This window comes from Catharus ustulatus, chromosome 3 (assembly GCF_009819885.2).
Source record: "Catharus ustulatus isolate bCatUst1 chromosome 3, bCatUst1.pri.v2, whole genome shotgun sequence".
Taxonomy (NCBI): domain Eukaryota; kingdom Metazoa; phylum Chordata; class Aves; order Passeriformes; family Turdidae; genus Catharus; species Catharus ustulatus.
The window spans coordinates 72974400-72994824 of NC_046223.1; the positions used below are offsets into that span (position 1 = coordinate 72974400).

The 20425-nt window shown below is 38.6% G+C and overlaps 1 protein-coding gene across 2 annotated transcripts in view; it reads left to right on the forward strand.

The window, feature by feature from the left end:
- Positions 1-20425, forward strand: part of PDSS2 (decaprenyl diphosphate synthase subunit 2) — a 119711-nt gene that overhangs the window by 91139 nt on the left and 8147 nt on the right. The window contains exons 4-7 of one of the 2 annotated variants that reach the window (XM_033055914.1): positions 2950-3024; positions 10370-10543; positions 12625-12756; positions 16565-16600. In XM_033055914.1, coding sequence (XP_032911805.1) covers positions 2950-3024; positions 10370-10543; positions 12625-12756; positions 16565-16600 — 417 coding nt within the window. The remainder of the gene's footprint in view (positions 1-2949; positions 3025-10369; positions 10544-12624; positions 12757-16564; positions 16601-20425) is intronic. The other variant, XM_033055915.1, reaches the window with a different exon arrangement.

The window sequence follows — 20425 nt, forward strand, 5'->3', positions numbered from 1 at the left end:
GTATTTGTCACCTGCAAATAACGGGTCATCCCCTGTACCCAGTCGTGGGGATGCTGGAGGAGCAGAAAACAGCACTTTGGAAGATGCTGATGCAGAGTGGAAAATGCAAAACAGAGTGGAAGTTTGTTCTCTCTCAATGTGTGGTTGCTCCTGTTCATCCCAATTACTATGAGGAACCAGGTTTCTCAAAAACATGTAGAAGAGTGGAAAAACAGTGGGAAGAGAGGTTGTGAATAGGCTGCCTTTGGTCTCTTTTGAGATGCTGTTTTCAAGCACTAATTCTGGCAATCCTTTCTTCTTTTTCCTCATCTCTGAATCTTTTTAAAATGGAGCTCAACTGTCAAATGAGAAGAGAAGCAGTTGAGAGCACTTCATTTTTCATCTAACTTTCTTTCTCCTCAGACTTGCATCTCAGAAATGTCAGCACTGGTCAGGCAGAGAGGCAGCAATGAGAATGCAAACAGCTTGGATACTGTTTTCTGCTCTAACGCTGGCATACTGCATAATTTTCTGGAAAATCAGTTCACTGTTGCCATTTTCCCCTTATATAAAGCAGTAGGGAATAAATTTAACAGGAGATGTTGATTACTTTCAAATTTTCTGATGAAAAGTGCTACATGAGAGCTAGACAGTGTATCATTTCATGAATACTACTGAATCGGTAATAATTTTTCTTCCTCTGTCGTTTTGGGATGCAGAGGAAAATTGCCTGGTTTCCTCATTTCTCATTTCTTTCCCCAGTGCTCAGGACCCCAGGCCACTGATGCTAAGCAGGAGATGCTTTTCATAGATCAGATTAAGGGTTAGTGAGGTAACAGAGCCTCATGCAAGCATCCCACTGTGCTCTTGAAGCTAGAATTTCGTTCCTGGTAGTGATCTGTATAGCCTTACATTTACCTTAAAGTATTCTTTATATACATATCTAGAAAGAAGGTGGGTAATATTAGTACTAAATTCTCACCAACATATAGTGCTCAGTATGTCACCAAACAGTACTTAATGAAATAAGGATTTTTCTAAATAGTTGGTGTAATTCTCCTAAGATGTTTTAAACTCTAAGAGGAAGAGGTACAATTGTTCACAAATGTTTCACCAAGCTTGTTTTAAGTCAGTTAAAATTGCCTTTGAGAGTAGAGTTGCACTAAAAAGAGGGAGGAGAGATGGAAAAAAGAAACCCCAAAACAGGGTCCTGCTCAGTCTAGAGTTTCAGGCTAGAGAGGAAAAGGTCTAGTTATCCAGAGCCAGCTGCATTGTTAAAAGTTCATACTATCACTTTGACATTTAGAGTAGGACTCTGTGTCTTTGTAAATTCCTCTTCGTATTACCAGTGTAGGTCTCTGAGCTCAGACCATTTCACAAACCATAACATTTTTGAGTGAGTGATTGATCTGTATTATATGTCCTAGCCATCAGAAGAATCTTGGGATGTTGCTTGTATAAACTGTAATACAATCTGATCCTGGGCGTTTAGTTACAGACTTTCATAGACCTATTGGCGATACTCAGTCCTCCTGGAGTTGGGAATAAGGCTTATCTGATACCTTAAAAAAAAGGGGGGGGTGGGGGGGTGAGGGTTGTTGTTTAAAAAAAAAGAGCCCCTCATTTTCTCTGTTCCCCCCTTAAATAACTCAACACATCTGGTAACACTGTAGGATCATTGTCCTTTCAGTTCCTTCGAAGCTCGTATTGCTACAATATTTCTTCGGTGTCTAGTTTCCTAAAGGGCAATGTGATTTTTTTTTATTTCAGGCTGTTTTTGTAGGTCTTGCAAATTAACCCATATGCATTGCAAGAAAAAACATGACTTTTAATCAGCACCATTTCTAAAGTTAGCGCTTGCTGTGTGTATATGAATATGTATATGAACCAGTGTTTAAAAAAAAGAAAACACAACCTTTCTGCTAGTACTCCAAACTAGCATACAAATGTGGTTTTGTTATCAAATAAAGCACACCTAAATGTTAGAATATCTTTCCGTTAGGGCTTTTATCATGTGACTTCTTGTCTTCAGTTACAAGAATGATAACAATTGAAACTAAATCTTTTAATTCAATAAGAACTACATTGAATTTTAGGAAGCAAAAAGAGGAATCAGATGCAGACTCATGTGCATAGGAAATTAAATATTCAAGAAATAAAAACTTTGCAACCAAAGAGGTAGCCTTAAGGTGTGCTTATTTGAAATGCCTGCATTTAATTTTACAATAAATCTGAGTATTTTGTTCCAATTAAGACAGTTCATGTGCACAACTTCAGATTTTACAGTAGTTCCAGGGAGACCATGGACTACTTGTTTTACATTCTGGATCAAGTTCAGATTTTTAGGCTTCGCTTGAATAAAATAAAAAGCCTGAACCCTGAAGATAATACAGATTGATAAATCTGATTTAAACATTCCCGTGTTGCAGACTTTCAGTATATGTGGTTCAGCTGAGCCTCAGGCCATGCACTAAATACATCCACAGTGCATTCCCAGGGCACCCGAATACCAAATGATCACGTTTGAAAGGTTACCTTTCTATGGATTCTGACTTTTCTGTATTAGCCATGAAGATTAGAATTTTAACAGCTCCCAAGGAGAGGTATTGCGAAGTATTTACTTGGCAGGAAAAAAACAAAACAAAACAAAGCCCAGATGAGGTACTGTCTCATATTCATGAACTGGGATTTATTAGCTCTGTGAACGTCCTTGTGAGAATACACTCTATAGTTCACACTGTAGGAAAAACAAGTCTTGTTTTTCATTTATATTAACTTAAAACTTTGATAGAAGAGTTACTGTAGTAGAGGTTTTAGCAGAGACATATCACAGAATATGTCTCAGTAAATCCTGAAGTCTTTCACTGTTAACTTTCTTCCTGGTTTATCTCTCTGGAAATCTGGCAGAAGCTTTGTTAGTCAATTTGGTGATGATTAAAGATGTAGAGCTTTTTCTCCTTTCTTTTACAGGTTGTGGAACTCATTTCAAGTGCTATTGGTGACTTAGTTCAAGGGATATATTATGAAAACTCAAAATCAACTGAGGTAAGAATTTCACTAGATCTGTGTACCCAAGGCATTTGGTGATATTAATGTGTGACTACTGTAAATACAATTACTTTCTCACCTGTTTTAAAGGAAGGAGAGGTCAGAAGAGTTGTTAATCCTAGTGGGTTTCAGCTGTAACATCATTATGACGCCTGTAAGCTCTGATAGAAGTTTCTAGAAACACTCAAGGAGGAACTATTTTGTTTTTGCGAGTGCTTAATAAAATCATGTGTCATTACCAGGAACTCTAGGCACATTTTACTACAGGCTTTCCAAATGCTTCCAGAGTTCTTAGGCAAGGTTCTATTAGAGGTATTCATTACAATGTTGTCAACATCATTAATATTTTCATGTTAAACCTGTTGTTTCCAAGCCCAAAGAGGCTTACAGAATGTTTCTTCCTGAACTTATATGTCCTTTCTTCTGTGTTTTGTCCTGGAGTGCTGGGAGTGTAGCGCTGTGTTCTTCTCCATCAGAAGTCACTGTGCACATATTTCAGAAGTCAGCATGGGCCAAGATAATAGCTGCCAGCATTTCACAACAAAAAAATCTTGTATTTTGCTAAAGGCAATTGCAGATATTCTGTTGTTTAGCAAGAACAGTAATGAAAATTGGTCAAATTAGATATAAGTATTTTCTATCTTTACTGGAATATTTAAGGAAATTTCTAGAGGCCATTCTTGAAGTAGGCTTGCATATTGGAGCAAAAAAGTTTTCTTCATTTACTATGTCTGTGTCTTAACACGTGCAATAAAATCAGTAATTTAAAATTGCCGTGGCCTCTACAGGTTTTATCATAGCAAGTTTTCAGTCACTGATGAGCACTGTGTATGTATGAGTATTGATCATGAAATCCACTGAGGTAGGTAGATTCACTTCTAGTGGCGTCTCACGTGCCTTGGAGACCTGAATCTTATGGTTCAGCAGGTGTTGTGTATTGGAATTGCGGCTCTGGTTTACTATTGCTGTGTCGTCATATGTAGCAAAATTGATACCATGGTAAAATGCTGTTCTCACGGGCTGCTGCTGCAGTAGATGCCTGCCCTGATGCCTCTGCAGCAAGCAAACCACAGTGGGCAAGTGGAGAATGCCACTGGATAACAGCGCTCTGTTTTGGAGGCTGCTGCTCCCTTGGACACTCTCCATCTCCTGCTCTGCAGCAGCAAAGTCATATCACTAAAACTAACGTCACTGAGATGTATCACTGTCATTTTGACTGAAATCTGTTAGGAAGGGAATGATCACACTGCCAAGCTGAGTGAGAGCCTCCAGCAGGACAGCAGTAAAGGCACACTCAGGAGCTGCCTGGGCTCCCTGGGATGCACAGAAGGAATGGCATGCCTGGAGTGTCCTCGGGCACCTCTCAGGAGTGGATCCTGGGTGGAAGCATGGCAGGAGGGCAGTGTTGGGAACTTGGCAGTGTTTCTGCACATGCTGTGTTTAACCTGTGTATAAACTCACCTCAGCCTTCAGTGTTGCTCCCAAGGACTGTGCTCAGGGTTATATGTTAAAATAGATGACATCTTTGAGATTTTTGCCAAGAATAGTTGAAATGTTGTTTTCTATATTCCAGCAGGTTTCTAAATACAAGTAGATTGCGAGTGTATTTAAGAAGCATTCATCTACTTTCTACTTTTTCATATGTAGAGGTAAAGCTCTACAGGTTCAACTCAGCAAGGAAACTGCATTTTATTGATACCATGGCCCCTCTGTAAAGGAAAAATCTTGTGGACTCATTTGGGTTCCTGCCACTGCAGACGATCTTAATCTTTTCTTTCTTAGTCATTCATTTTCGATTTTCTGTTGCCTTACTGAAGCCCTCAACATGTGTGGATTGCAAGGGGAAGTGTGAGATAAACTAAGTGCAGCTGCATGACATTTTACCCTGCCCTGGCCCAGTTACAAATAGCAAAGACTTATTTTATTTCAGTGACTATTTCTGTCTAAGGAGAGTTGAAGGTACACTGTACCCTTCCTAAGGGGAACCCAGTTAACTCAAAACACAATTAGTGTGGTGGCGTAATAGAGGCACTTACATGACAGTGTCTGAAGTTCAGCCTTTATAATGGGTAGTGTGTGGCTTCTCATGAGACCTACAACAAGGTGTGGCATCTGCTTTAATTTTTTCTATCTAGTTCCATGTTCTGCTGAGACATATCCCTGCTGCTCTCCTCACACTGTTCTGTCGAGGCAGTGTCCCGTTCATGTCCTGAACATTTCTTTAGCAAAGACTGGCAAATAGACTAGTTCAGTTGTTGGTCTGTCTTATTTGTGTGCTTTGTGCATCTTTTCTCCTTCCCTAATTGCAATTTGATTGAAACAAAATTGTGAACTACTTTTCCCAGAAGTAAGACAAATGCTTTAATCCACTCCACAACTAAATCTCAAATGTCAAACTTATTTTTCGTTTTAGGAATAGGGCACAGGGATGTTAGTAATGGCATTTTCATTGCTGGGAACGTCTTAAATTTGGAAAAGTAGAAGGATATCTTCTCATCTTGTTTTTTTTTACCCTGAGGCAAGAAAACTGTACTTCATATGTTAAATGTGTTAAATGTTAATGCAGTTGTTTTAAAGTTCTTTAGTAAAAATAAACTAACTTAGCACCAAGTTGTTTTGAACTGTGCTGAATGACTACCTGAAAGGTAGACAAAAATACAAAAATATCTCTGCAAATTTAACCTTTCTTGTCTGAAACCTTAAGTTCATGTTTACAAAAAAAAGTTTCAGTCTTCTTCATTTGGATAACCCAGTAGGAAAATGCAAAGAATTGTTTGACCTAACAAGACTGACCTGATTTACTCCTGAATACATATAATGGATATAATTGACAGCTCCATTGCCACCACCTTTTTTCCTCTGCATAGCCACATGCAATCCTACAGCTGTCCCATTTTAGTACATTCTGTTTGATCATTCTTCATCTTTTCTGCATAGATAAGTCATTAAATATGTGTGAAACCAGGAAAGAAAAAACTAGTATTTAACTTTTCATCATTATTTGAAGTGACAGTCCAAACTATGAAGTGTGGGCTTTGACACAGCCTGAAGGTTAAGGCTCGTCACTCATGTTCAAAGTAACAAACAGCTGCTGTGGTTTAAGATATTGCATTAGCAATATTAAGCTTATGTATTGGACTATAACCTGAAGCTGAAAGAGGTGATATGATACACTGTTGCAGTTTTCTTTGCTAAATCCCCTCTCAGCCCAAAATTCTGCAAGTGAAGGGTGTTCTTCTCAGTTTCTATTTGCCTTCCCTAAATCTAGGTCTAATTTGGGAGTAAAAATTTTGCCTTAGTGAGTGCAAAGAAAATTGTCTAGTGTGGCCTTCAATTGTGATCATGGTTATCCATTTTTAACAGAAAACACCCATTGCTCTGAGTCCCTGTTTCCAACTTTTAGGAGGCTGAAGGCTTCTAAAATGTTTGCTAACTCAGAGAATACTGTCATATTTATAAAACCCTTCTGTTTTAATATTCCAGATCATTTAACAAATACCAAGGGATGTTACTTTAATATTACTGTTAATTCACTGAACAGAGGTAAGAGATACAAGGAAGCTCAAGGTCAAACACGAGAATCAAGAAAGGGATTTCAGTGTGTTGGCTCTTGTGCTTAACCTTCCAGAATGCTCTTGTAATCTTAAATCACAAGGGATTTTGAGGAGAAATAACCTAGTTGGGTTTTGGCAATTTTTTCTTGTCTTCAGAATATCTAGCTGATGATAAATGTGCATTAGCAAAGCTCATTGTAGCGTCAAAGTGGGACTATTATGTAAGACAGGACCATTCCCAACACGTTCTGCTGATAGCCAGAAGAGCTGTTAGGAATTTTTGAAGCAATTTTGTGAAAGTTGTGCATAACTAATATGTAAAACAAGTTTAAAAAATAAAAGGATTAGTAACAAGTACTCATTGTATCAAACTGTAAAATAACAGGTATTTACTTTAGACCACTGTAGAGTTTTTTAATGAAAATCAGTTTATTTTCTGGGAAAGGATGGGCTTACGTGCAGGTGAGCTGTGCCAGTACTTCTTTGGTATTTGGTCCCTTGCCCTGCTTTGAGGAGTAATGTTTTGGAATACTGCACATGTCCATCACCTGGACTGCTGTGAGTCTGTGTTATAAGTAAGGGACTTGTTTATAATTTTACTACAGGAGGTAAATCAAATATGTTTTGAGTCATGTAAACCACCTTTTAGCAGGGCAGCAAAGCCAGTGCTTTCATTTTTTTAAACAAATATTTTTGTTACAAAACAAATGAAAAACATAAAATATGGAATTTGAATAAAGAGCATCTGTGGAAAGAGTAGGAAAATGTGTTGGGGGAAAAAGAGCATAGCTAGAAAGAAGGCCAATGTTATTTATTTACTGCTTTTGTTCTTTTAAATACTAAGTTTTTCCAGAGAGATTTAAAAGTAACAGATGCAAAGAGGTATTTATCTTTATGATAAGTTTACAAACTTTTTTTTAAAACCAGGTGGGTTTTTTTTACAGTGTCATGATAATAGTAGTCAGTAGCTTGCTTTATTGACCCATTTGCAGACACCCTTGTTCCTCCAGAAGCAGTGGAGACGGGTATTAATAGACCAATAAAACATGCCCTGTCATGTTCAGCAAGCATGAATACATCAGCTGAAAGCTTATGTGAACCATGTGTGAAATGTTTTTACCAGGGTCTTGCTGCTGGTAGAGTGATTAATAGTTGCACTGGATTTTATTTATGTAAAATAGAAGTTCTTGAACTACCTAATTTAAAACTTTGAATATGCTATGTAAAATTATTTCTGTGTGTTTCTGTGGATTATTTGCCCATTGAGAACTGAACTAATGTTTGATATAAATGATTCAGACATTTGGATCATTTTGTGCAACAGCAGATGGTTAAGAAAGAGCCGCCATGGTATGGAAATAAATGAGGGGCTCTGTTGCAAGCTATAGCTGAAGTTTAAAGTCTGTGGCTTCTGCTCCTTCTTGGTTTTGCAAATGGGTTTATGCACTTTTAAGAAATGTTTTTCATTCATATTTCCTTAATACATTTCAGCTGAGCCTCACGTAAAGAGTCTTCTTTGGTGAGATAAATCAAACTGTGCTATTGTAAGTGTTACTCTTGTACTGGCAATCCTTGGTACTGTCACTTCTTGTGGGCTTTTTGAAGTTAGATGCTCATTTTAGGCACTTGAAGCATTTACATAATGTTCATGTTGTGGACAGTACCTTTTTCTGCCATCATTTTCAATCCTGTTAGTGAAATTCAAACTTGTTTAGTAATATAATTTTGTAACAAATCATAGAATAATTTTCTTGTAAACATTGAGTTGCAATGACTGTTTAATCTTCTTCAGTTCCTTCAGTTGATCTTAGATAATATCTGCATTTCCCTTAGTGCTCAAAGGCTCCAGAAAGCAATAATTTTCTACTTATGGGTCTTCTGAAAGATTTCATTAACTTCAAAATTGTTTCAGGATACCTTTCTAGAGTATTTTTTTCTTATTTGGATGTAAAGCAAACGATTATAAAGATCACTGCCAATTTTCAGTATCATCCAGTGAATTTTAGTAAATACTGTTTTTCACTGAGCAGATTGGTTGTTAAGGAAAAGATTGTGTTTCATCTTCCAACAGCTCCTGATTTTAAATTTAAAATAAATTGACCTATATCTAAATTGAAAAAATGAGGTTTGATATATGGGAAACTACTTGAATTAAATGCTCATTTTGACATTTTGCCAGTCATGGGAATTTGCACATGCTCTGGGCTGAGTTAAGATATTAAAACAAAAATACAGAAACATAGGAAAGTTTAGGCTTGACTTTGTAAGTTGTCATATGCATAATAGCAAACATGTGGTTTCTCTGTTCTTCACTTTCCTTGTATAACTTAATAGTATGTCTGAAAGCAAAGGCATTTTGATACAGCTCTGTGTTACTTGGCATTGCAGAATTCTCCTACTTTTTCCATTAGTCTCAAATTATCCTCTCCCTTGTAACACAGCACTTCTGGGTGATATCCATAAGGGAGGAAAATTAGAGCTGAACGGATGGATTCTATTTCATTTGTTACTGATTTCATGACAGATAATACCTTGCTAGAAAACTATAGGGTCACACAGAATTATTTCTTGCTCATTTCTAAGTAATTTAATTGACATCACTTTGAGGGGAAAGGTTTGTTGTATAAGAGGGGTTTTTATATTACTCTTTTAAAGAATATGTTTTGTCTTACTGTATGTTACAGATTTAGCTGAACTGAGAAATTGCAACAATTTTAGCGTTTTTGTGCTTTAATTTTTTTCTTTAGCTTCTCATTACTGATTTTATATTTTCTAAGCAAAACAGCTATGATTTTTTCTGGTTTTGGGATTTTTTTCTGCCCCCCTTCCTTAGAGAGTACCTACCTAAAGGCATGACAATATGTGAGACAGATTAATGTCTAGCTTTGAAGACATGAGTGAATTAGTAACATATTGACACCTTCTGAGTCGAAGGACTGGCAGCTGAATTTGGATTTTGGGAGAAAGTATTTGGTTTGTGTTAATTACAACACTGTGGAAAGTAATCTAAATAAATACTTTGGATACAAAAGATTTTGAGATGGGTTGAGCATCTCTGACCTTACAGTCAAGGTGGTGAAGTTCAGTAAAGGCATAACTGAGATGCCTCTATCAGCCCCAGTGAAAGTTAATTAATCCCTGACACTTCTAAATTGCAACTTTATTTTTTTTTTTAATACTTTTAGTCACTCCTCACCCTTAATATGGGAGCAGAAGAGGTACAAGTCCCCTCTCACAACCCTTCATTTTTTCAGTGCAGTCTATAACAGTTTTCAACACCCGTTATAATTAGTTTTTTTCTTGACTACAAAGGAGAAATTGTAGGGACTTCTCAAGTTTGTTTGGGATTGTTGGTTCTTGGAGACTGGGAAGGGGCTAAAGTGCAGGTGTACTCTGGGGGGAGTTTGTTTTTTGGGTTTGTTTTGTTGTTTTGGAGTTTCGGTTGAGGGGTGTTTTTTCTCCCTAGTCCCTAGGGCTATAGTTGGCTGTTAATGTTCAGTGTGATGATACAGTAATGAAAAAAATATTTATATTGAATCTGTTGACAGCTACACATATTTTGCATTTTACTTCTTGAGAAGAAAATGGAAAAAGTTTTTGTTTGAAGCTGCCAATATATTTATTCTGATACTTTCCTCTATTCATCCCTAAAAGAATTTATTTGCCACCCAGAGTTTTTTTTGTTTTGTTACTGATCACACATTACTCACCCATGCCACACCATTAACTTCTGTGAGCTGACACGTGCAGTTTTGATGTTTTCATGTTAGTCTTTGTTTCATTTTCAGGAGAACTGCCTCACAGATGATATTGGCATATCTAGGTGGAAGGAGCAAGTTTTCCTGTCACACAGTGCCTTGCTGGCGAAGAGCTGCCAGGCTGCAATGGAGCTAGCAAAGCACAGCGCTGAGATCCAGGACATGGCATTCCAGTATGGGAAGCATATGTCTATGAGTCATAAGGTACACCTTCTCCTTTTGTTCTGGGAGCTTAAATATAGAAGGAGGGGCTTGTAAGATGTGCTGCTTGTGAGCTCTGTTGTATACTGCGTGACTTATGCTGTAGACTTTAGCCAGTAGGTGAGTGTTGAGACATTTGACTGCTGTATGGAGTGAGATATTGCAGAAACTGTTGGCATGAACAGTGCTTGTGAACTACCAAAATCACACTCCTGGCAATGGAGCCCATTGCATTAAAGGCTCTGTTAACTTTCTTCTAGCACATCTTTCTGCAGCAGCTTAAAACTTTACCTTCTCTGCTCCTACATTATTCCTAAACCCACTGTCCCATTAACAGGAGTTGCAGGAGGAAACATGTCATAGAATATGTTGAATTGGAAGGGATCCACAAGGATCATCAAGTCCAACTCTCAGCCCTGCACAGGACCATCCCCAACAATCACACCATGTGCCTGAGAGCATTGTCCAAACACTTCTGAACTCTCAGGCTTGGTGCTGTGACAGCTTTCCTGGAGAGCCTGTTCCAGTGCCAAACCACTCTCTGTGAAGAACCTTTTTCTAATATCCAACTTAAACCTCCCCTGGCATGACTTCAGGCTTGAGTCCTGTCACTGAGCACCACAGAGAAGAGAGATCAGTGCCTGCTGCTCCTCTTCCCCTCACAAGGATGTTGAAGACTGCAGTGAGGTCTCCCCTCAGTCTCCTCCTGGCTGAACAGACCAAGTGACCTCAGCCTTTCCTCACAGCTTCTCCTCAAGACCCTTCATCATCTTTGTAGCCCCATTTGGACACTAGTATTTTAATGCCCTTCTTACATTGTGGCACTGAAAACTGGCCCCAGCACTCGAGGTGAGGCTGCCCCAGTGCAGAGCAGAGCAGGACAATCCCCTCCCTTGCACAGCTGGCAATGCTGTGTTTGATGCACCCCAGAGCAGCACTGGCCCTCCTGGCTGCCAGGGCACTGCTGACTCATGTTCCACTTGCCATTAACCAGGACCCCCAGGTCCCTTTCCACAGCACTGCTTTCTAGCCTCTCAATCTCCAGTCTATACATAATGTGTTGGGTCTTGGCTGCCACCTTGCAGAGATTTGTACTGTGAGGCTCAATTGTCTGCAGCAGCATGGGCTGAGCTGTATTCCCTCTGAGCAACCTGCTGTGGAGGGAACTTCCTTAAAGGGCAGCTAGAAGATAGGGAGTGAGGTCACCATATCTGGACAGGAGCATCCTACACCTCGACAGCAGTAGGATTTCCTGGACAAGGTCTCTGACCTCCACTAGAATGCATTGAGTCTGCAGCTAGAGTTAATCCAGAGGAAAACACAGATCTGCTTCTGCTGTATTGCATCACTTGCAAGGTTAGATATAGCTTGAGACAGGCAGACAGACCTCCCATCTGCTTCAGCTGAGTTGATTTATGCAGTTTCTAGTTCCTACAGGAGAAGGAAGTGGTTTTATAAAGCACAGTTTTACTGCCACAGAAATGCCACTATATGCTATTACTAGGTACAATTCTACCAGTAAATTACTTCAAGTGCAGTTGTATCCTTAATATTTTGTGTATGCTTTAATACTAATATATTCACCATTGACAGATAGTTGTATTAAGGATTGCATAATTTTCATAGAGATCTCCTAGCTATGTAGCTTTGACAGAAGGAAGGTCATACTGTATCTGCTTCCTCAGGTACTCAAAAGTAGAATGTAGTACTCTGCACAGATTAAAACTCCATCTTCTTCCCACCAAAGACTGGATCATTCTCTCCTTTGTATTTCTTCTTGCCACTCCACAGTCTCCTACCTGGCTGTGTCCCATGGCTTGCCCATCCCTGCAAGCTGTCCTTTGTCTGCATCTTTGCAGACTGTCTACATGCTTCTCTTTACCACATCTTTCCACCACTGCAAGGCTTTCAACATCTTTCTATCCCTCCCCCAAACTTGAAAAAGTGCAACCAGAGTACAAGTGTCAAAGTAGGAAGTGGTGAGTAGATGTAGAATCAGGATGTGGACCTCAATTTCAGGAGTGGGTGGACGCATACAGACTGTTCCTGGGAGCTCAATGTGTGTGTGTGTTCTTCTTTTTCAGCTACATTCGGACCTGCAGCCGTTTGTTAAAGAAAGTTCCGGTGACACCATGGCCTTCAGTTTGAATTCTGCTCCTGCAATCCTTCATCAGGAATTCCGTGGAAGAGAGGCGTGGCTTAAACAGATTAGAGAGGTAAAATAAAGCACTGTTTAGAATTTCCTGGTTTTGCCATTTGTTTATTTCTTCCTATCTATATTTTCAATCTGCAAAGGAACTTAAAAATTAACGAGAGGTTTCCCTATGCTCTCCAGTGCTTAATACCTCTCTCATTCACACTTTGAACAAAGGGAAATTAGGGACCTGACAGTCAAGCTCTGTCAAACTTTTGTATATCAGTGTAACAGGCAGATTCATTTGTGTGGAGCATATGTGTGTTCCTCTCCACTGCTTGTGTCTTAATAAAGCTACTTTCACTGGCAGCTTAAAGCAGAGAACTTCAGCCATCACAGTGGTTGGAAGGTAGGCATGCATTTCCTTCTACCAGCATGACACTGGGAGTAGTACAGTAATTTCACAATTATAAGCAGCACCATTTTGACTAAAATTTTGGTCCAAACCCAAAGTGCAGCTTATAATCAGGCGCGGCTTATATATGGACAAAGAACGAAAAGTTGCTGTTTTAGTTTGGAGGACAGGTGTCTGCTGAGAAAGGCAGGAGCTTCTCTTTGAAATGGAGAATGTAAACCCCCTCCCTCCAAATTATTATAATTTTGAAATCAAGGGGCTTTCAGGCAAAAATATGGGAATTAGGAATAACAGTTCTTTACTAGGGAAATTAAAATAGAAATATAGTACTACAAAGAAACCGACTCCAAACCCTGACAAAGTCAGAGTACAACCTGACACCCCCTCAGGCAGGGTGTTGGTAGCAATCCCATTAAATGGTGGCTGCATCCTCCTGCAGTGACAGATGTGATTCAGTTGGAGCAGTGCTCCTGTAGAAGGTGCAGTTTCCCTCTGGAGGTCCAGTGGTGATGTGGAGAAATCCAGTTTTCCTCTGGAGTCCAGTGGAGAAAGGGGCTCCCTTAGTGTCCCAAAACCTCTGTTTTTATCTTGGTAAGAACTGTTGGGCTCTTCCCCCTGGCTGGAGCAACTCCCAATGGGATTCAGTAATTTTATCAGTCCCACAGTGGGACTCAATGGCCATTAGCAGAAAATTACTCCCTGGAGGAAAGATGGGTTGTGAAAAGATAAAGAACAATGCCCTGCTTGGTTTCAATGGATGGCCCATTAGCAGAATATCTGCCATTGAGATAAGGATCCCTGCCCCCACCCTCAACAGATGGTGATAGAATAGATACCTTTTATCACACCCTGTATTGTAACATGCGGCTTATACTCAGTGCGGCTTATAATCATGAAATTACTGTAATTTTCAGTGGAGGCGGAAAGGTCTGTGGGGCTTGGCTTTTTAACCACCACAAAATAGTTTTTGAGATCTAGCTATCTGATAACCTTGTTCTTAATTCTCTTATTTACCTATTTTTTCCTCTAATTTTTACATGAGGAAGGCAAGAAGAATAAAATAACTATGTGGTAATTGTCATGTACCACAGCAGGATTCAGGTCCATGGATAGCTTTCTGGATGTTGATGAAGCACAAATAGATAACTGTAGAAGACAGCAAGAAGGGGGAGGGGGAGGGGGAAGCACCAAAATGGCTAAAATTAAGCATTCTGTTGAGTTCCTGCATCAGTTGGACATGTTTTGTCGGTCTAAACAACAGTGATGACTGCCATTTGGAAATTCATGCTTGTTGTTATACAGTTTGTTAGAAAGGCTGCTGCCTTCAACAAGAAGCTGGCTCTGTGCGAGCATATTCATTCAAGATGTGCTTGCTGATGGCTCCTTTCTCTGCTGGTTTGAAAGCAGGGATTGGGTACAGAATGTGACATCCAAACCTCTGCCTAGTTCTGTGTTCTATCCTGCCTTCACCTACTGCAAGCAAGAGGCATGGTCTCTTCAGCCATGAAATTTTGGGAGGTGTATGCAGAATCTACAGTCCTACAGTGCTATAGAGTGGGGAGATCTTAAAATGAAGCAAACATATTGTCACTTTGAAATTAGGGACTGGTGGTTCATAGAGCATGATGAGGATTTTTGGAACTCAACAGTCACAACACAAGGCTCCTATGCAAGCTGAATGTAAATGGATTTGGATTGTTGCAGTTGGAGAATAATGGCATTTCCATAGCACAGTATATAAAAGCTTTGAAACAATTTCCCATCTGCAGAATCTAGAGGAGGTTGCAGGACTCCAGGAGTGCCGTCTGTCTGCTTACTAAATTTTCATACCAAAAATGGGCATTACAGAAACGATGAAGCAGTTCTGTGTGAAAAGGGTGGGGGTGCAAGTGACGTGTACTATTCAAAAGTATTTGCTATCTACTAGTACTGTTGTACTTCATACATTTATTTATTATCCACATACTTTATACATGGTATTTACTATGCTACCACTACTACGAACTACAATATAAAACACCCAGATCAGGAGCTTTTCTTGACTGGTGTTAGTTTAGAGAGGAAAGTTATCTTTGATTAACTACAAGCTTCTTGAGATACCATTCACAGTCACATTTGCTGTGTGACATTCAGTGCAGGCCAAGCACTCAAACCAGAAACTTCCTCATGTTGGCAGTGCTTGTAAGGGTACACTCATAAGCCAGCCTCTCGTGCAATGTCATTTGTATGGTTTTGACAGGTAAAGCACATGCAGTGCACTCAGGTCCTTAGTGGACCGCAGTCAGAAGCTTAACCAGTTGAGCAAGTGTAAAAGGTAAAGAAACCATCTGCCTGTCTGAGATGAGGGTCAGAAAAACAGAGCCAAAGTACTACTGTGAGGATAAAAAAAGAAAAAAAAAAAGAAAAAAAAAAGCAGTGGTGCCGTTGTAGTAAAGAAGGCTTAGAGATAGATTGGATGAGGTTGCTGCCTGGAGGAGCACAACAGCCATTGACTTGAGTGCTTGACAGGAGCAGATCATGAGAAAATATTCTTGCTGGTGGTAATGAGAGTAAGCACAGGAGGAGGCACTGAGCGCACCTTTCCTGGTATTGCTGCAGCTGAAAAGCTTTTTCCTCAAGCATGTTGTCAGATTCTGTGCTGCAGTTGTGAATCTGCATATAGGTAATCACTTGTCAAGGACCATGTTTCTGGTGTTCTAATATACAATATAACTACTAGGTATATTTTGAAGAAGCTGTAAGGTCCAATCAGGTGAATTGAAGTTGACAAATCAAAAAAAGATGAGAGCGTACAAATAAGTAAGCAGTAATTGGCAGTGGTTTTGCTACTCCCAAATGCTGTCTTTTTAACATACATTCCAGAAAAGCTGGCTCTTGAGAAGACTAAAGAAAGAAGCAAAGTGGTTTTATGGATCAATCTCCTTTCTCCTGGAGAGGAATCAGTTCTGTTATCTACTGTTCTCCTTCATGTTCCATTTGTTTAGTCTGTCATCAGTTCTTTTCTCTATTTTGTTTTTCCTCCTTTACAAAAATTTATTACTTTTTCAAGTCTGGAGTCATTTGCAGGTTAGATCCTATCAGTGATCTCTCTCTATTGGTAGAGTACATTGCTAAAAGTAAGTCCTGTTATTGCTTATAGGAAGTATAGTTTATTTCAGAATCTCATGGGAGAGATTAATTAATGCAAACAGCAAGATTTCTTAAGACCAAAACATTTTGGATTCACCAAATGTTTAACTACAAGTCATAATAAAAAAGCCTAAAAATTACACTGAGTATCTGCAGCTCTCATCTGAAACAGAACCATGTTGTGTAAGCTGGTAACACATTTGGTTGTATTTTAGGGTTTTCTGAATCAGATTCCTAAAGAAAGTAAGTTATGTTTAAAGTAGTAGCTCATTATATTGCATTCTTTATTCTTGCAACTTTAGTTTGTAGTATGTAGTGTCTGATATAAAATCTCTTTCTTTTTAAGGCACAAGGAAAAGGAAACATTGTGGACTATAAGAAGGTTGGTAAATTATATCTTTTTTTTTTTATATTTTCAACAATATTCTTGACAGTTGAGAAATTTCCTTATTAAAGCTAGGTAGTAAGTTGTGTGTGGGTATATGAAGGGAGGAAGAATGGCTCATGCAGTTTCTTGATTTTGAAAAGCCACTAATAGACTCCTGTACTGTAACTATACCATATAGCTATTTAATAATAGTATTTTAATAATGTATCTAATAATAATAATTTAATAATTTAGTTATTGAATATTCATTTTTACTGTCATTTCTCCCATTTATTTCCCCAAACTCAATTTTCAAACCAGATTTCTGACGGCTTTTGCTGTCCTTTTTTTTCTGGAGTCGTTTGCAGGTTAGATCCTATCAGTGGTCTCTCTCTATTGGTAGAGTACACTGCTAATTTTTTTTTAGTCTCTTCTTAGTTCCATGCCATCTAGTAAAAAATAAACACGTACAATAATTTTGTTTCTTCCAGTCCCCTTTACAGCTTTCAGTTTTACAGCACCGTATTTGCTACTTCTCTGTAATAAAGGCAGACCTGAACTAAGTAGCTGGGACACCTTAAAACTCTTAATGGGGGTGCAGGGGATGGCTGACAAGGTTCCTCTGGTTAAATATTGGAGCACAGCACACTTGTGGTGGAGAGAGATGGCACTGTGTCCCCAGCTCACTGAGCATGAGCCTGACTTGTTTTGAGTCTTAAGCAGATCATGAAGTCCAGTCAGTTATCTCCAGCATCAGTGGGAAATAATATATAAATTAGAGCCACATGCCTGATTGAGAATTGCTTCTTGAAGTGGGGCCTGAAGAGTGTTACAGCTCTGACTGATTGCTGCTCATATGGAAGGCTAACACAAAAGTAAGCGTCAGATTATTGTAATTATTCTGTACTAAGAAAAATTGCAATTTAGATTATTGAAAAACCTCCCTGCCCTTCCTTCCCCTTAGAACATCAGAAGGATCTCAGCTTACTTTGCTATTTAAAATCATTATGCTTTTAGGTTGTTCTCTATGCCAGTCACAATTGTATCAGTTTTCTTTCTTCTAAATCACCACTGAGAGCACCAAATTTATTCTTCAGATGTGTTTTGGGGACACTCCTGAGAACGTTTAAGATGGTTGCTTACTTTTGCAGGTCTAGAATGAGTTTTCTCCTTTTAACTGTTATAACTGTGATCCACACAGTGTCATTTCCATTCTTTGAAAAAAAAGGCAAAGGGGAAGAAAAAGCATCTAAATTTGCTTTACTAAATCAAACATTTGTTAGTGTTCTGTATTTTGACTGAAATTATTTCAGATCTTGGATCCTTCACATTAAATTTAAAAACTTACATTATGCTTAGGCAACTGGGACACTTGCATAAAAGGTAAAGAAGGAGAGAAAGCCCTTTAAGTTTTGTATTTTGAGCAACTGACTTTTGCCTGAAGGCACATGGTTTTTGCTGGCTTTGGGTAATTATCTCTTGCACAAGCATAGATATTATGAGATGAATTACAGTAAAAAATTCTGCATGATTTTTGTGAGTTTGTACAGCAATCAGCTTTTTTTTTTTTTTCTTTTCTAGAAGTCAGTTTCAAAAACCTAGGCTATCATGTCCCTCTTTTCTATATTTGTTGGTTTAAAATAAAAATGGTCATTAGTTATATCTATGCTAAATGAACTCAAGAACCTGTAGCTGTTCCCAGCAGAATAACTTGACCAGCACATGCATATAGCCAATTAAAGGGCATGTTGAGCTGTATAAATTAGTTTTGGGTTTTTTTCTTTTTGCTGTGTCATCTTTTCTCTTGCATCACCAGAGTCAGTGCTTTGCACATTGCTCAGTCTTTTCTTCTCAGCATCACAGTCCCTTCTCATCTTTTTATTCAGTTGATAAAGTTACTTTAACATTCCTAATCAAATCTGGGAGCTTGTTTCTCTTAGCCTTCAAAATATCTCCTTTTTAATTTTGTAAAAGCAAAAATCACCAAAACTAGCTGTAGAACTTTTGGAAATGTTGATTATTTTTATTCTCTTAGTTTTTATTATAAACTTTAGTGTGCCACTTCATTAAGATAAAAATATTATTCCTTCAGTTAAACTCATAAATATACATATACAAAAGTTGTTAGCTTACTTAAGAAAGTTTTACCTTGCTTGCTGCACTTTCAAATAAAATAATGAAGGTAAATTTGAGCAATTGAAATCCACACATTTAACATGCCTCTTTAAGGTAAGTCTTATTTCAATTTTGAGACTGATTAAGAATTCTGAATAGGTTTTTTGATGCATGTTATATTGAAATGGCACCCCTAATTTTTTTCACTGACAGAAAAATACCTGCATCGTACTAGCAAGTTTCATGAGGTCTGACACAAATATTGAAGTGAAATGCTTTCTATTAATTTGATTAGGTCTGAGACTGTCATGTCAATGTTCTCAAAATTTTCTGCAAAGTATTTTAGGGATTTTTAATCACAGCTTTGATCTATCTTTTTATCAGATGGATTTTGATACACAAAAGCATTAAGGTCTGTTTCTGAATATATTTTGTCTCATTAGTATGTGGGTGTTTCACTCTGTTTTTTCCTATGCTATCACACCACATCCAGACAAATTATCGATCCATCCTTGTGGTGTTTGAAAGTCTCCTCCAGAGATGAAAAAATTGTTTCTGCTCTTTTAGTGGTGTTTTTCAGATAACAAAAGGGAACGTACCAATGCATGTGAGGGACAAAATTAATATATGTCATTGAAAGAAACAGCAACTTTCCTGTCCCCCTCATTAGTATGTGGAAAAAATCTCAGACTTCTTAAAATCAAGAAACTTTTATCCGTGTTACATATACCTTGCATGCAACATAAGCTGTGTAATTCTCAAACAACAAATTGAGATTCTCAATTTAATAGTTACCACTTGATAATATTGATTAAAAACTCTGCTAAAGTTGAGGCCTTTATGGTGCTTGGCATTATACAGTCTTGTTAAAGGAGTGTAACAAAGGCTCAACTAGTAGCAGACATGAGTAAGCTAGGAATAATTCTTGTTTTCTGGCCAAAGCTCTAGAAAAATTATAATATAATACTAAATTTAAAAAAAAATCTTGTATTTTTCAGCCAATAACTATGCTATCAATTATTTGTTACTTTTCTAAATGCAATATTCAGAAAAGATAAATTAAGTCAAATGAGAGGGGACATAGCAAAACTTTTTCTTTTTTTTTTTTTTTTTTGTGGCCCTGTCCATTTGCTCTGCTGTCTGTTGTAGAGACCTGTCATCCAAACTGGCTTGGAAAGTATGGCATAGTCTGGCACAGCATGCTGTGACATACTTTCTTGGTTTGTATATGAAATACTGTGCACTACATCAACACCAGAGCTGAGTTTGTACAGTGCTGGAAGGCGTGAGTCAGGATGGGGTAGATCCAGCTGTTCATACACTGCATGGCACTAAAGTCTTGACTTCCCATATGGTAGGAAAGAGAGAAGAAAAATGGGAAAGGTCACGTTTGGACCTTTGGAAAGGAGGTTTCTCAGTGGTAGCCTACTGCCCTGCCACTAATAAATAACAATAGCACAGTGCCAGCCAGAGGTGCAGGCTGCCCTGCCCACCCCACTGCTGACTGCCACGGTGATGCAGCCATCCTGTGCAGTGCTGGCTGCCCATCTGCAGCCCCATGGTGTAAGGGACAGTCTTCCCATGGCTTAGTTAACATGCTGGAGAGTCATCCTGAGGCGTGTCACAGGACTGCAGGCCACAGGCTGTTCACCCTCTTGCTCCTGAAATGCAGCATAGAGTTTAAAACAGAGGGTTGTTGTTTGTAGATGCTTATGACCTGTGTTG